Raw genomic sequence first — 16174 nt, forward strand, 5'->3', positions numbered from 1 at the left:
CACTATACCTCCACCACATAACACTATACCTCCACCACATAACACTATACCTCCACCACATGACACTATACCTCCACATAACACTATACCTCCACCACATAACACTATACCTCCACCACATAACACTATACCTCCACCACATAACACTATACCTCCACCACATAACACTATACCTCCACCACATGACACTATACCTCCACCACATGACACTATACCTCTGTGTGGGTGTACTCACCTAGTTGAGGTTGCAGGGGTCGAGTCCAAGCTCCTGGCCCCGCCTCTTCACTGGTCGCTACTAGGTCACTCTCCCTGAACCGTGAGCTTTATCATACCTCTGCTTAAAGCTATGTATGGATCCTGCCTCCACTACATCGCTTCCCAAACTATTCCACTTCCTGACTACTCTGTGACTGAAGAAATACTTCCTAACATCCCTGTGATTCATCTGTGTCTTCAACTTCCAACTGTGTCCCCTTGTTGCTGTGTCCCATCTCTGGAACATCCTGTCTTTGTCCACCTTGTCAATTCCTCTCAGTATTTTGTATGTCGTTATCATGTCCCCCCTATCTCTCCTGTCCTCCAGTGTCGTCAGGTTGATTTCCCTTAACCTCTCCTCGTAGGACATACCTCTTAGCTCTGGGACTAGTCTTGTTGCAAACCTTTGCACTTTCTCTAGTTTCTTTACGTGCTTGGCTAGGTGTGGGTTCCAAACTGGTGCCGCATACTCCAATATGGGCCTAACGTACACGGTGTACAGGGTCCTGAACGATTCCTTATTAAGATGTCGGAATGCTGTTATGAGGTTTGCTAGGCGCCCATATGCTGCAGCAGTTATTTGGTTGATGTGCGCTTCAGGAGATGTGCCTGGTGTTATACTCACCCCAAGATCTTTTTCCTTGAGTGAGGTTTGTAGTCTCTGGCCCCCTAGACTGTACTCCGTCTGCGGTCTTCTTTGCCCTTCCCCAATCTTCATGACTTTGCACTTGGTGGGATTGAACTCCAGGAGCCAATTGCTGGACCAGGTCAGCAGCCTGTCCAGATCCCTTTGTAGTTCTGCCTGGTTCATGACTGCTTAGCTCTTGCTGTCTCCGTGGTAAAGCAACTAGTGTGCATGACTGTCTTCTTCAAGACCACACAAGTACTTTATATGTTGTGATCATATCTCCTCTTGCCCTTCCAGTGAGGGGTGGTCTTCCCTGTTTACCTGTGTACTTCGTTCTTGGCCATATTTTACTGGGTTCTCTTGTCTTTGATAAGTCCTTCCAACACATTCATTATTCTTACACATACACGCACATACAAACATATATACGTATATACATATATACATACATACATACATACATACATACATACATACATACATAGACACATCAGAAAGCCGGGTCACTGAACTCTATCTCAAGTCAGTCAGCTGAAAGGCGTGTAGTCAGTTATTCGACAGGGTGTGTAGTCAGCTGACAAGGTGTGTAATCAGCTGAGAAGGAGGGTAGTCAGTCAGCTGACAAAGCGAGTAATCAGTCAGCTGACAGAGCGAGTAGTCAGTCAGCTGACAGAGCGAGCAGTCAGTCAGTTGACAGAGCGAGCAGTCAGTCAGTTGACAGAGCGAGCAGTCAGTCAGTTGACAGGGCATGTAGTCAGTCAGCTGACAAGGCGTGTGTCAGGTGCCAGACCCGTATAATACTCTCCTGAAATTACATTCCTTACCACTTTTCATATTTTTGTATAACCGATCATCTACTCAAGTGTTTTTTTTTATTTCGTGGCAATAATTGTTTACGTATGTTTACTTATCTGTCCCTTTGTGTTTAGTGATCGTACTTAGTTACCGTTGCTTTCCTAACAGTAATTATCGTGTGTGTGTGTGTATGTGTATGTATGTGTGTGTGTGCGTGTGTGTGTGTGTGTATGTGTGTGTGTTTGTGTGTGTGTGTGTGTGTGTGTGTGTGTGTGTGTGTGTGTGTGTATGTGTGTGTGTGTGTGTGTGTGTGTGTGTGTGTGTGTGTGTGTGTGTGTTTGTGTGTGTGTGTGTGTGTGTGTGTGTGTGTGTGTGTGTGTGTGTGTGTGTGTGTGTGTGTGTGTGTGTATTTTCCATGACTTCGCTCAAAAAAAAATTATCTTCATGACATGATAAGAGAAAAAAAAACGGACATAATTCCCACGTCAAGACGCTTTTGACGTGACAGATAAATAGGTCATGAGAAGTGAGGTGATGACGTGACAGGTATTGCACTCTATTACACTTACAACAAAAATAAAACACACACACACGAAGAGGCGGGGTCAGGAGCTGTGACTAGACTCCTGCAACCACAAATAGGTGAGTACACACACACACGATAAAGTTCTTTGATCCGGGAGGGGTCTTAATAGCGACCAGCGAAGAGGCGGGGCCAAGAGCTGTGAATCAACCCGTGCAACCACATAAAGGGGAGTACATACGCACCATCAGTCAAGACCTTACACACAAAACAAGGTAAGGGCTCCATGCTGCAGCACCAGCATGGAGCCCGCCTCCAATCACGTAGTTCCAGAAACTACACTCCAGAGGTCTTAAAACTAAGACTACTGACCTATGAAAGAAGACCGAAATAACCTTATCTGATGGCTTTGGATGGTAGAAGAACCTCGTGAACTCAAGATCGCCATGTATAGGGTAAAATAGAGCAGAGTACTGCCCAGGATTGCGAAGAGGTGTAGGTTTAAAGAAAACATGTTTTGTGTCTGTGTTCTTTCTTGCAGCAGTACGCTGATGTATCCAGTGTGTCAGACACTACAGCAACTGAGCCTTCATGCATAGGCTATATCACCCAACAGTGACTTGATTAAGCTCTACGCAGAGCGAAAGGTTTTCGCAATGGAAGTACGTCACTGACTTTTTTAGAGGTTATACCGGGTAGTTTACACATATGTTACTATGTAATCTGTGTGACTGTATTTATGCGTACCTGTACCTAAATAAACTTATTATCTGCATCTGTGTCTTCATCACGTACAATTTACTTAAGAGAGCCTGACAGGGCGAACAAGGACGGACTGTTTACAGGCGAAGCTTGTAAACAAAAGGAGGCGTAAATGAAGCCTGAAATCGCAGTGAGTCACAAGAGACGTCAGGAAACACTGTCAGCCTCAGGGTGCAGCCAGGAAGTGGAATGACCTTGACAAGAAAGTGGTGGAGGAATGCAGCTTTTTTTTTTTCATCGAATATCCGCGATATGTCCCACGTGTGAGGAATTTAGTGCCCCCGGTGGTAGGTAGTTGAAAGACGCGTAGAGGAGCGAAGGCACGACCCCCCCTAAAACCACAGTTAGGTGATTACAAAAACACTTTTGCACTTTGTGGGGAGATGAAGGAGGTAGGCCTATGAGGGAGATGGCGGGGTTGGAGAAAAGTGTTGGCGAGTGTGTTGGAAAATGGCTGGAAGGCGGATAAACAAGAAAATAATGCTGAGTAAGAGGGTTGATTTAAAACAAGCAATGAGAGTGAAGATAAACTTTACTGATTTTGAAGACAAAGCAAAGAGAAGATAAAAATATCTTTGGAAGTGAATTTTAATTCGTGGGAAGGTTAATGGTGAAAGAATGCCATTAAGTCAAGCTTTATCAAACGAGGAATTTTATGTAACGGGAAGTGATGGAAGGCTGTGAAGAGGTCAGCAAAAATTACGGTGACTTGTGCACGGAAAACAGCGCGAAATGACAAGAATTGAAGGGAAGAGTAAAGTGGCGAGAAAGTGCACCACTTCCCGTCACATAACTCACATGACTTACCGCTGTCTTCAACCTGGAATTTGTAAACAATGACAGTACGTTATAATGGCAACTATTAGAGCCAACATTTCTTTTCGTCGTTGTATTTCTTGTTTTGTTTCCAGTTTAAACAGAAGATAGACAGTGCTGGGAATAAACTGCGGTTACCTTGTTTCCCAAGCAGCTCCTCCCAGCTCTTACCCGATACCCCGAGTTTCAGGGATTTCCTGGGTAATGGGAAACGACCGCTGGGTCACCGCCGGTCACCTGGTCTCACGGACCACCACTGCAAGAAACTCACGTTCCAGGGCATGAAAATCGAGCTAGCTTTCACAGGACCGTTTTGTTTTTGGTTAGTCCTGTGCACGTATAAAAAATGCATTCTCCATTGAAATTTCCAATAAAGGACAGGCACCACGTTATTTGGTTCGTAAAGCCATTGTGTTTTTTTTTTTTTTTACAAATCTCGTTTTAGCTGGGAATTACGTTCATCCTTTGGATAATTAATTTCTTTTCCAACATTACTTTGTTTTTACCTTAGTTTTATGAGCTATTTCATCGTACGTTTTCTGGAAATATCTGATTCCCAGTTAAGATCAAAATTGATAAATTTAGATGAATTTGTCAGGCTGGATCTTTAATTGTGAAATCTTTATTGATTCTAAAGGTGATAAGATTTTTATTCTTGAGTTATATTTATTGCCTCTAATTGTTTCCATTAGCCTTCTAAATAAAACAACAGGGCAGTACTCTAGTACGCATGTTAGGTTAGGTGAAATTCGTCAGGAAACAAGACTAATGCTTCCTTAGCCATATTAACAGACTTTGTACTGACTTGCCGTTCAAATTCCATACAAATTATATATGTCATCCTTTGATTGTTGCGTCTAATTTCTTGAGTTACATTATCTCGTGACAAATAACCCCGACTGTCTAGAATCTATTATGAAATCTGGTTTAGTTTGACTTGTTAATGGTCCTGGACCTTTTACCAAGTGACAGAATTTAGTTTTAACTTGTTAATGGTCCAGGAGGGACCGGAATATCATCTAACATTTCCTCTCCAACATAGAGGTTATGTGTGAACGGTTCAGTCGACGGCATTGTGATTCTTGTTCTCCTTCAATATTAGCTGATTTATTATAGTAAATTAAAAAACACGTTTGCACTTATCAAATAATTTATTAAGGAAACGTTTCGCTACGAGTGTCTTCTTCAGGACTGAAGACGTCACTTCTGGGTATTACCATACCAGTTCCACCTGATTCCTGATACTTCAGAAAGTAGTTACCCTTTCAGTAGGTTCTTAAATATTTACGTTGGTGGGTAGGCAGGTTCGTATTTAGCTTCGGAAACGTCTAGCTGGAATGGTCGTCTTGCCCAGTTAATGTGTTTTATCTTGTAATTTATCCTGACAATGCTAGTAACTTCACTAATGATTCATTAGTTTTGTAATGCATTAGTTGAATTGTTTTGTTGTTGTTTACATCGTTCAGTTTGCAAGCTAAGAATTGGTACATCAGTTCATTTTTGTCAAAGCTCACTCCTATCTAATGTTAACATCGAGATACCTATGTACTGCCAACCAAACAGAGAAGCAACAGGTGAAAAGAAACTTGCTCATGCATCTTGTCCCTTCTGGGAATTGAACCCGAGTTCTTTCGGTTGTGAGCCGAGCTCTCTACGGGTGAACTACAGGTGACTTTGTATTCTCATCATTTTGTACTGGAATTAAGTAACTGTATATGTCCATCCACACTGCTGAATAACACTATCAAGGAACGTTCCCCTTAGAAGGTTTTTGATTAAAGTGAAGGAAGGTCTCAGAAGGTCAAAAGGTCGGATGGGTCACAAAGGTCATTCAGGAAATATGCGGGTGGTGTGAGTCGCCGCCACCTTTCCTGCCTGACGTAATACTGGTGGATAGCCTGCGGATGGGGACGGATAGCTTGTGGATGGAGACTGATAGTTTGTGAACGAATAGCTTGTAGATAGAGGCGGATAGCTTTTGGATAAAGACGGATAGCTTGTGGACAGAGGCGGACAGTACAGGGTATAGAATCAGATTCCAGTAAACATACATTACTTTTCATTTTCCATTGTCAGTATCAAATAAACTTTTTTGGACACATTAAGAAACTTTACCAACAGTCGGGAGACGTTATTGTAACAGAAAACAGTGGATTGTCTATTGATGCTGAATTATCAACAACCAATGGTTTATAAATGTTGAAATATCGAGACACTGGACATATTGTGGAGCAGAAATACAGTGCATAATGCGTTTTCTTGTGTTGGAATTTACGTACATACCTATGTATGTATAAGAGATATGTGCAACAGTACAGTAGGCTATTGTGCAATCTATATCCAATCTATGGACGGTAGTAGCTAAGTTTCTGTGTCTCCAACCTATGGACAGTTGCGCAAGAGAAAATAAACACACTGAAAGTCTAGGAACTGGGTTTCGAGAGGTTGACAGACGTTGTTCATCTGGGTATATTTACAGTTTATGTTTCATCTGTTAAAAGCAAAATTTAGGGAAACTCCTCTCACAGCAAATACTGTTGAATGCAATTCCACAGCAAATTCAAATGTCACCTGATTTGTGTTACTTCGTCAGCAGATACTGTCTTCTTGTTTTTCCCCGCTAGGCGTGTACTCCTGCAGCAAATTCTAATGTCTTCTGGTTTGTCTCCGTCAGGTGTGTACTTCCACGTGGTGGGCGAGGGCGTCGTGAGGGTGACGGACCGTCGCCAGCAGATCTTCTCCGACAAGGAGAACTACATCGACTTCAGGATGAGACTCCTGGGAGAGCCAGGTGAGATGGGGGGAGGGAGGTGGAAGGGGAGATGGAGGGGGGTATGAGGGAAGGATGGAAGAAAGAACAAAGTAAAGGAAGAAGAGGAAAGAGGACGGGAGGGAGAAATGGATGTATAAAGAAGAGAGGGAAGGAGGGCGGTGGGGTAATAACACATAAAAAAAAGAAGGAAACGGGAAATAACTGAAAGGTGAGAAGGTGCGACAAAAGGGAATGTGAGAGTACGAGACAGAATAGCGTGAGAGGGAGAAGGAAGAGTAGGAATAAGAGAAAGCAGAAAGAGTAAGGTAAGCGGGAGAGGAAGGAGTTGGGTGAGAGGGACATGATATAGATGAGGACAGACTCGAGTGAAATAATATTGTAACAACGAAAAGAGAAGATAAATATACCGAAAGGAAATGTTGAAGGACTATGTGATACAAGAGACAGGATGGGATAGGATATATATATGCAAGACAAGCCACAGGGGGTGGCAATCTTCAGCTTAAGTACTTTCACACTTCTTAGTGCGTCATAAGGAGGTATGCAGTGTTGCAAGGCTGCAACTGAAGTAGTGAGGGGAAGTTTTTCATAGTTCCTTGATAATGTGAGAAGCCACGAAAGCGATTGGAATTTTACTGTTCTTTCACAGTAGCTGTTTTGCATATTCTGACATCACCTGTTTGCTGTGATCTTATTGCATGCATATATATATATATATATATATATATATATATATATATATATATATATATATATATATATATATATATATATATATATATATATATATATATATATATATATATGCAAAACAACCACTCTGAAAAGAATAGAGAAATTCCAAGCGCTTTCGTGACTACTCACATTATCAAGGAACTTGATAATGTGAGTAGTCACGAAAGCGCTTGGAATTTCTCTATTCTTTTCAGAGTGGTTGTTGTGCATCTTTTGAAATCACCTGTTTACTGTGATCTTATTGCATATATATATATATATATATATATATATATATATATATATATATATATGGAATTCGCAAGAGCAGGCGAAATATACACAAACACTGATCTCTGGCTGAAGGAGACTCGAACCTACGAACTTTAGAACAAGGTACGCAGTGCTATACCAATCTACCCACACTGGACAAGCAAGCTACACGCCAAGGTATTGTCCAGTGTGGGTAGATTGGTATAGCACTGCGTACCTTGTTCTAAGGTTCGTAGGTTCGAGTCTCCTTCAGCCAGAGATCAGTGTTTATATATATATATATATATATATATATATATATATATATATATATATATATATATCGATATTTTTATGTTTAACAACATATTTTTCAACTACCTGACGAAATTAAATACATAACTCATGCTCACCTGTTTCCAAAGGCTCAATTCTCTATACCAAAGACATAGAAGTCCCTCATTTCCGAGGTGCTTTTAACAACACGACTATTGTAGTACTAGTATAAGAGGACCATGATCCGTCTCTCTCGCCTTAATAAACTGCCCTTGACCTTGGTGAATATAATCTTATTTCTCGCCTCTTATTACTCTACCGAACTCAGTGGCAACGTAAACTCTAGATATTTACAAAATTACTGGGACATGTGAGTAAATAGAATCAACCTAATAAATCAAGCAACAAAAATAAATCCACTCCGTAAACATATCGTCAGAGAATAAACACTAAAAGAATAAGATATATTTTTGTGACTGAAATAATTCATAACTATCCCTCCCCCCCCCCCCAAAAAAAAATGTAAGAGAAATTAGACGGTTTGGGTTTGTTCTCGACAAATTATCAAGTTACTGCCGACTTAATAATGGTCTAAGATGGACTGAAGCACTATCAGGTTTCCACTGCCCTCATAATAGTTGTCGAGAAACACTACTCTAAGTTTCCCTTATTATAATGTAAAAAGCTCTCCTGAGGGGCCCTTGTATCGCCTGGTAGTAACTTATACTCTTTGCAGACGAGCGTTACCCCTTGGAACCTCAAGACGACAGAGATGATCGCGGTAAGTTACTTCTTGTGTGTGAGCTCTACGTATGAGCCCTACGTATGAGCCCTACGTTTGAGCCCTACGTATGAGCCCTACGTATGAGCCCTACGTATGAGCCCTACGTATGAGCCCTACGTATGAACCCTACGTATGAGCCCTACGCATGAGCCCTAAGCATGAGGCCTACGTATGAACCCGCGGGTTACAGCATTTTCGTCTCCCGATCCTGACTAACTCTGTACACTCCCTCCAGCCCATCCTCATAACAAAGAGTTGGTTTTTTTTACTAAAAGGCAAAATCGTGGAAATAAAAGAAAGAAGTTTTACTACGAGTTCAACTCCGTTTGCTTCTCGGTTCCCCATTTCCTGCTGCGTCAGATAAATAACATCAGATAAATTATTTTTGCCCGTCTCGTGTTGCCATCCGTTAAATATGACCAATTTGCGTTAGTCTAGCACACGTTAGGCAAACTTAAAGTTGCGTAGAGAAATAAGCTCAAATCCATTTAGTCAAAAAACCAACTTCGTGCCTAGGAGGAAGGGTTGTGCAATCTGCTGGAATGTTTAGTGTGAACTCACTCAAGAAACATGAAGGGAGAATTTAGTAAGTGTGGAATAATGAGTGAGGTCGCACCTCTCACTACTAGAAGAGCTCAGAGGGAGGGTCATATTAATGTGCGAGGTTCCATACCAGTTTTACCTAACAGCAATTGTAACTAACTAGAGCCATTTTTTTAATAATCGTTTGTAAGACTAATTCCTAGTAGATTAATATTCTTCTAAGGCTTTAAGCGAGCTCTTTTATTTTCACTGTGGTTCGTTAGGCTGCCGAACGTAACCATTCATCAAATGACAGACTAACTTCAGGCATATATATACACGAATGTAAATTAATATACGAGATTTGAACACCTGTCTGCAATACTTCCTCTCAGTACGTTTTAGCATTTCCGATTTTTTTTAAACAGCCTTAAGAAGCTACCGGCACTATAACAGGCATTATCCTAGCTTAAATATTAACGTTTAATCTAACAAGGGTTGAATTTAAAATATACATGTGTGAGCCTATATGTCTGTGATATGTTATTTTACTGCTCTGTTCAGTGCACTGACAGACATCACGTGACTGAAAAACATTAATAAAAATTTTAAAGTCACGTGTCTAAAGTCAACCGATTTACACTTGTCAGCCATATTGGACGTGACTAGGCAAGAACTTATACTGGTAAACTCTGCCATGAACTCATGATGTATATTCATTACATGGTGGAGAAAGTCTTTATTACGCTGCAAAGGCTGTGAAAGTCTAAAAGCAGCCTTGCTCTGAGCACATACCAGTATTTTGGGGCTCAAGTGGTATCGCTCAGGTCACATACTGAGGGCCCCCTAGTTCGATCCCCGGCACGGGTGGACACGTTTCCTTACACCTATTTTCTCTGTTCACTTAACAGTAAGTAGGTACCTGGGTGTTAATCGACTATTGTGAGTTGCAGCCATGGAGTTGGTAGTTTACCTTAGATAGGGCTGGGCTTTGAAATGAAATAGGAAGGATAACAGCCCATTAATGAATGAGGAGTGTAAAGTCTAACCTAATTAATAGAAAGTAAATTGATCAAGAAATGTGGCACAATGGGTTATTTACATAATTACTAGGGAGTTGCTAGGGATGCAGGGATATCTTGCTACTCCTACTTACACTTTGGTCACACTTCACAGACACGCACATGCATATATATATATACATACATCTAGGTTTTTCTCCTTTTTTCTAAATAGCTCTTGTTCTTTTTTATTTCTTCTATTGTCCATGGGGAAGTGGAAAAGAATCTTTCCTCCGTAAGCCATGCGTGTCGTATGAGGCGACTAAAATGCCGGGAGCAATGGGCTAGTAACCCCTTCTCCTGTATACATTTACTAAAAAAGAGAAGAAGAAAAACTTTATAAAACTGGGATGCTTAAATGTGCGTGGATGTAGTGCGGATGACAAGAAACAGATGATTGCTGATGTTATGAATGAAAAGAAGTTGGATGTCCTGGCTCTAAGCGAAACAAAGCTGAAGGGGGTAGGAGAGTTTCAGTGGGGGGAAATAAATGGGATTAAATCTGGAGTATCTGAGAGAGTTAGAGCAAAGGAAGGGGTAGCAGTAATGTTAAATGATCAGTTATGGAAGGAGAAAAGAGAATATGAATGTGTAAATTCAAGAATTATGTGGATTAAAGTAAAGGTTGGATGCGAGAAGTGGGTCATAATAAGCGTGTATGCACCTGGAGAAGAGAGGAATGCAGAGGAGAGAGAGAGATTTTGGGAGATGTTAAGTGAATGTATAGGAGCCTTTGAACCAAGTGAGAGAGTAATTGTGGTAGGGGACCTGAATGCTAAAGTAGGAGAAACTTTTAGAGAGGGTGTGGTAGGTAAGTTTGGGGTGCCAGGTGTAAATGATAATGGGAGCCCTTTGATTGAACTTTGTATAGAAAGGGGTTTAGTTATAGGTAATACATATTTTAAGAAAAAGAGGATAAATAAGTATACACGATATGATGTAGGGCGAAATGACAGTAGTTTGTTGGATTATGTATTGGTAGATAAAAGACTGTTGAGTAGACTTCAGGATGTACATGTTTATAGAGGGGCCACAGATATATCAGATCACTTTCTAGTTGTAGCTACACTGAGAGTAAAAGGTAGATGGGATACAAGGAGAATAGAAGCATCAGGGAAGAGAGAGGTGAAGGTTTATAAACTAAAAGAGGAGGCAGTTAGGGTAAGATATAAACAGCTATTGGAGGATAGATGGGCTAATGAGAGCATAGGCAATGGGGTCGAAGAGGTATGGGGTAGGTTTAAAAATGTAGTGTTAGAGTGTTCAGCAGAAGTTTGTGGTTACAGGAAAGTGGGTGCAGGAGGGAAGAGGAGCGATTGGTGGAATGATGATGTAAAGAGAGTAGTAAGGGAGAAAAAGTTAGCATATGAGAAGTTTTTACAAAGTAGAAGTGATGCAAGGAGGGAAGAGTATATGGAGAAAAAGAGAGAGGTTAAGAGAGTGGTGAAGCAATGTAAAAAGAGAGCAAATGAGAGAGTGGGTGAGATGTTATCAACAAATTTTGTTGAAAATAAGAAAAAGTTTTGGAGTGAGATTAACAAGTTAAGAAAGCCTAGAGAACAAATGGATTTGTCAGTTAAAAATAGGAGAGGAGAGTTATTAAATGGAGAGTTAGAGGTATTGGGAAGATGGAGGGAATATTTTGAGGAATTGTTAAATGTTGATGAAGATAGGGAAGCTGTGATTTCGTGTATAGGGCAAGGAGGAATAACATCTTGTAGGAGTGAGGAAGAGCCAGTTGTGAGTGTGGGGGAAGTTCGTGAGGCAGTAGGTAAAATGAAAGGGGGTAAGGCAGCCGGGATTGATGGGATAAAGATAGAAATGTTAAAAGCAGGTGGGGATATAGTTTTGGAGTGGTTGGTGCAATTATTTAATAAATGTATGGAAGAGGGTAAGGTACCTAGGGATTGGCAGAGAGCATGCATAGTTCCTTTGTATAAAGGCAAAGGGGATAAAAGAGAGTGCAAAAATTATAGGGGGATAAGTCTGTTGAGTGTACCTGGTAAAGTGTATGGTAGAGTTATAATTGAAAGAATTAAGAGTAAGACGGAGAATAGGATAGCAGATGAACAAGGAGGCTTTAGGAAAGGTAGGGGGTGTGTGGACCAGGTGTTTACAGTGAAACATATAAGTGAACAGTATTTAGATAAGGCTAAAGAGGTCTTTGTGGCATTTATGGATTTGGAAAAGGCGTATGACAGGGTGGATAGGGGGGCAATGTGGCAGATGTTGCAAGTGTATGGTGTAGGAGGTAGGTTACTGAAAGCAGTGAAGAGTTTTTACGAGGATAGTGAGGCTCAAGTTAGAGTATGTAGGAAAGAGGGAAATTTTTTCCCAGTAAAAGTAGGCCTTAGACAAGGATGTGTGATGTCACCGTGGTTGTTTAATATATTTATAGATGGGGTTGTAAGAGAAGTAAATGCGAGGGTCTTGGCAAGAGGCGTGGAGTTAAAAGATAAAGAATCACACACAAAGTGGGAGTTGTCACAGCTGCTCTTTGCTGATGACACTGTGCTCTTGGGAGATTCTGAAGAGAAGCTGCAGAGATTGGTGGATGAATTTGGTAGGGTGTGCAAAAGAAGAAAATTAAAGGTGAATACAGGAAAGAGTAAGGTTATGAGGATAACAAAAAGATTAGGTGATGAAAGATTGAATATCAGATTGGAGGGAGAGAGTATGGAGGAGGTGAACGTATTCAGATATTTGGGAGTGGACGTGTCAGCGGATGGGTCTATGAAAGATGAGGTGAATCATAGAATTGATGAGGGAAAAAGAGTGAGTGGTGCACTTAGGAGTCTGTGGAGACAAAGAACTTTGTCCTTGGAGGCAAAGAGGGGAATGTATGAGAGTATAGTTTTACCAACGCTCTTATATGGGTGTGAAGCGTGGGTGATGAATGTTGCAGCGAGGAGAAGGCTGGAGGCAGTGGAGATGTCATGTCTGAGGGCAATGTGTGGTGTGAATATAATGCAGAGAATTCGTAGTTTGGAAGTTAGGAGGAGGTGCGGGATTACCAAAACTGTTGTCCAGAGGGCTGAGGAAGGGTTGTTGAGGTGGTTCGGACATGTAGAGAGAATGGAGCGAAACAGAATGACTTCAAGAGTGTATCAGTCTGTAGTGGAAGGAAGGCGGGGTAGGGGTCGGCCTAGGAAGGGTTGGAGGGAGGGGGTAAAGGAGGTTTTGTGTGCGAGGGGCTTGGACTTCCAGCAGGCATGCGTGAGCGTGTTTGATAGGAGTGAATGGAGACAAATGGTTTTTAATACTTGACGTGCTGTTGGAGTGTGAGCAAAGTAACATTTATGAAGGGATTCAGGGAAACCGGCAGGCCGGACTTGAGTCCTGGAGATGGGAAGTACAGTGCCTGCACTCTGAAGGAGGGGTGTTAATGTTGCAGTTTAAAAACTGTAGTGTAAAGCACCCTTCTGGCAAGACAGTGATGGAGTGAATGATGGTGAAAGTTTTTCTTTTTCGGGCCACCCTGCCTTGGTGGGAATCGGCCAGTGTGATAATAAAATACGTGGTGTGATTTGTTTGTAGTCGTGTCATTACGATTTCGTGAGTCACGTCGACGACTTCGAATACGTATTTTGGAATCGTTTTGCCTTTGGACTTGGTTCACTGTATATCAGACTGTGTCATAGTTAACCATAACAAGGAGCGAAATGTCTCTTCTGGTTGTATAACCCGTTTCTTAAGTCTTCTTTAAATATGGCAGGACTTGAAAACTTTAAGTTAATATAACAATTAACATTGAAGAATCGCCAGATTGTTTTCATCTCATCTCTTCATTAATTTTTTTTTTTTTTTGGAAATAAAGAAATAAGTAACATCACACTGAAACAGTTGGCAAAATTCGAAAAGGAAGTAACTCTAAATGTACATGTTATACCTGTAACTAGTTTCGAGAGTTTTTCTTACTCTCGATCCCCGTCTTTTATGTTAGTGACTACTTGTTCAACTATACTGTTGCTGTTGGCGTCCCACTGGCTAACAAACCTGTACCTTAATATCCACAGAGTAAGAAATTCTTGAAAATCTCCTAAAATATATTCAAATTGCTTGAACAAATAATATCGAAGTATACGAGGTTAAACATAGATTAATTTTCATTATATATAATGTAAAGGTTAATTACTCTTCATGACCTTTCTTAAATTATCTCATTTATTTAAATCCAAATTTATTCAAACAGATTTCACATTCCCATAAACTTAAAAATGCCACTTGGCTGAAACAGGTCTCAGCCCACATGACTGCTTGTTTATATAATTATTGTATTTTCTGTGCACCGCAATCTATTTAATTATATATATTACACTCTTCAACATTCCACTGTAAATACTTATGCATTTTGGCCGTATGATACTCCGTAACTTTCTCGCGGATAGGCTTCGTGTCCCTGCCATGGAGTTTCAACCTTTTAACAGCCTCATTTATAACCCCTAGGTAACTTTCTGTTATTCTCAAATTTAACTGTTAAGCGGCTTTATGTAACTATAAGCAGCATCATTCAAAATAATTATTTACTATTCCTCACTTAATGGTATGGAACAGGTCAGAGTCCCATCTTGCTGTCTCCGGGGATCCACAGTTTTCCCTTCAAGCTTGGCCTGCCTTTGGGTCTGCCTTCCACCTTCCTGGGGAAGCATGGATGGGTGCAGTACTTCTGCAAGGCAGCGCTAAGAGAACCCAATGGTCTTACCCACAAGAACCAGCAAGTCTTCATCGTCATGAATCCCATCGATCTCAACCTTGAGCCTTCCATTCTTGCAGTGAGTTCAGTACCACATTGTGTTGTGTATATCTCTCAGTGTATGTTGAAGATTTACTATAATCACTGATTTGGGGATTGATATATTCTTTACTGGTGAACAGGTGACATGCAGCCTTAATGATCCTCGTGTAGTCTTAAATTTCCCCCCTTTTTTTTTATTGAATTTACCCAAGTTCTCATTGTTTCAAAAATTGTAGTGAATTTCTCAATCATGTTTCACTGGAAAACTTACCAAAATTCTTATGAATATACGAAACACCTTTGGTGAATTTACAAGTCTTCTTATTGAATATGTCAAAACTTCATAGTGTATTTTGATATCAGTTTTCTTCATATTTTAATTGGGCCATCTCTTGCCTTCTTTGGGTGTTCTCCACAGCAACTGTTCAGTAGTTCACTCTTGTGTTCTCCAGTCTTCAAGTCGTGGCTCAAAAACGAGTTTTCTGAATGATTTACGCAACGTAGGACTGGAAATTATGGCACCCTAGCTGATGGAAAGAACACTCAACACTCATTTTGTCCCTCTAAAACCATGTGCTTTAGGGGTTAATGTTCACTTTAGTTTACTGGAGAAATGCATACTGCTGACATGAATAAAGACACGCATGATCAGTAGCTAATTCTTGTATTTTCCACAGAAATTGGTCAGTAACTAATGTGTGTTCTCCACAGCAACCGTTCCACTGCGAGATCGAGCATAAGCTGGGAATGACATGTCTATCCCAGGGTCCCGTGTCCTGCCGTGTTAGGCTGGACCGTGGCGGCTACGTGCCTGGAGAGACCATCAGTATATGGGCACGTGTCCACAACCAGAGCAAAGTTACCATCAAGGGTACCCGGGCATGTCTCACAGAGGTAAGGCAACATTTTTTTTTTTTCACAACTGGTGAATTTGCTATAATTTTAAAAGTACTGTTGCATGTCTCATTTAGTAAATTTGTATTTTTTAAAGCGGTTAATGGTTGATTTGAAAGAGCCAGCCTATCTAATTAAGGAGGACGTCCATGTGCCTCATATTACCTATAACTTTAATATACTCTACTCACGTAATCATTAAAGCCAGTCTTGGAATCATTGTAAGATTTATCTGTATCCCAATAATTAAATGTAAAACAAATTTTCATCTTATTAATATAAACTCGAACATACTATTAGTAAAGTAGAAACTAAAAGAAGTTCAGCATTCTGTAGTCATTTGTATTCAAGTTCAACACGTCATATACACCGAGATGCCTTTCT

The 16174-nt window shown here is 40.7% G+C and overlaps 1 protein-coding gene across 2 annotated transcripts; it reads left to right on the plus strand.

The window, feature by feature from the left end:
• Positions 1-6419: 6419 nt before the first annotated feature.
• Positions 6420-15790, plus strand: LOC138851015 (arrestin domain-containing protein 4-like; the record flags this gene model as incomplete). Of its 2 annotated transcripts, XM_070081956.1 has the most annotated exon segments (4): positions 6420-6570; positions 8531-8575; positions 14716-14933; positions 15608-15790. In XM_070081956.1, coding segments are annotated over 4 exon segments (588 nt in total), but the record flags the coding sequence as incomplete, so codon positions are not given.
• Between the last annotated feature and the right edge of the window lie 384 nt (positions 15791-16174).

Source organism: Cherax quadricarinatus, unplaced genomic scaffold, assembly GCF_038502225.1.
Source record: "Cherax quadricarinatus isolate ZL_2023a unplaced genomic scaffold, ASM3850222v1 Contig5322, whole genome shotgun sequence".
Taxonomy (NCBI): domain Eukaryota; kingdom Metazoa; phylum Arthropoda; class Malacostraca; order Decapoda; family Parastacidae; genus Cherax; species Cherax quadricarinatus.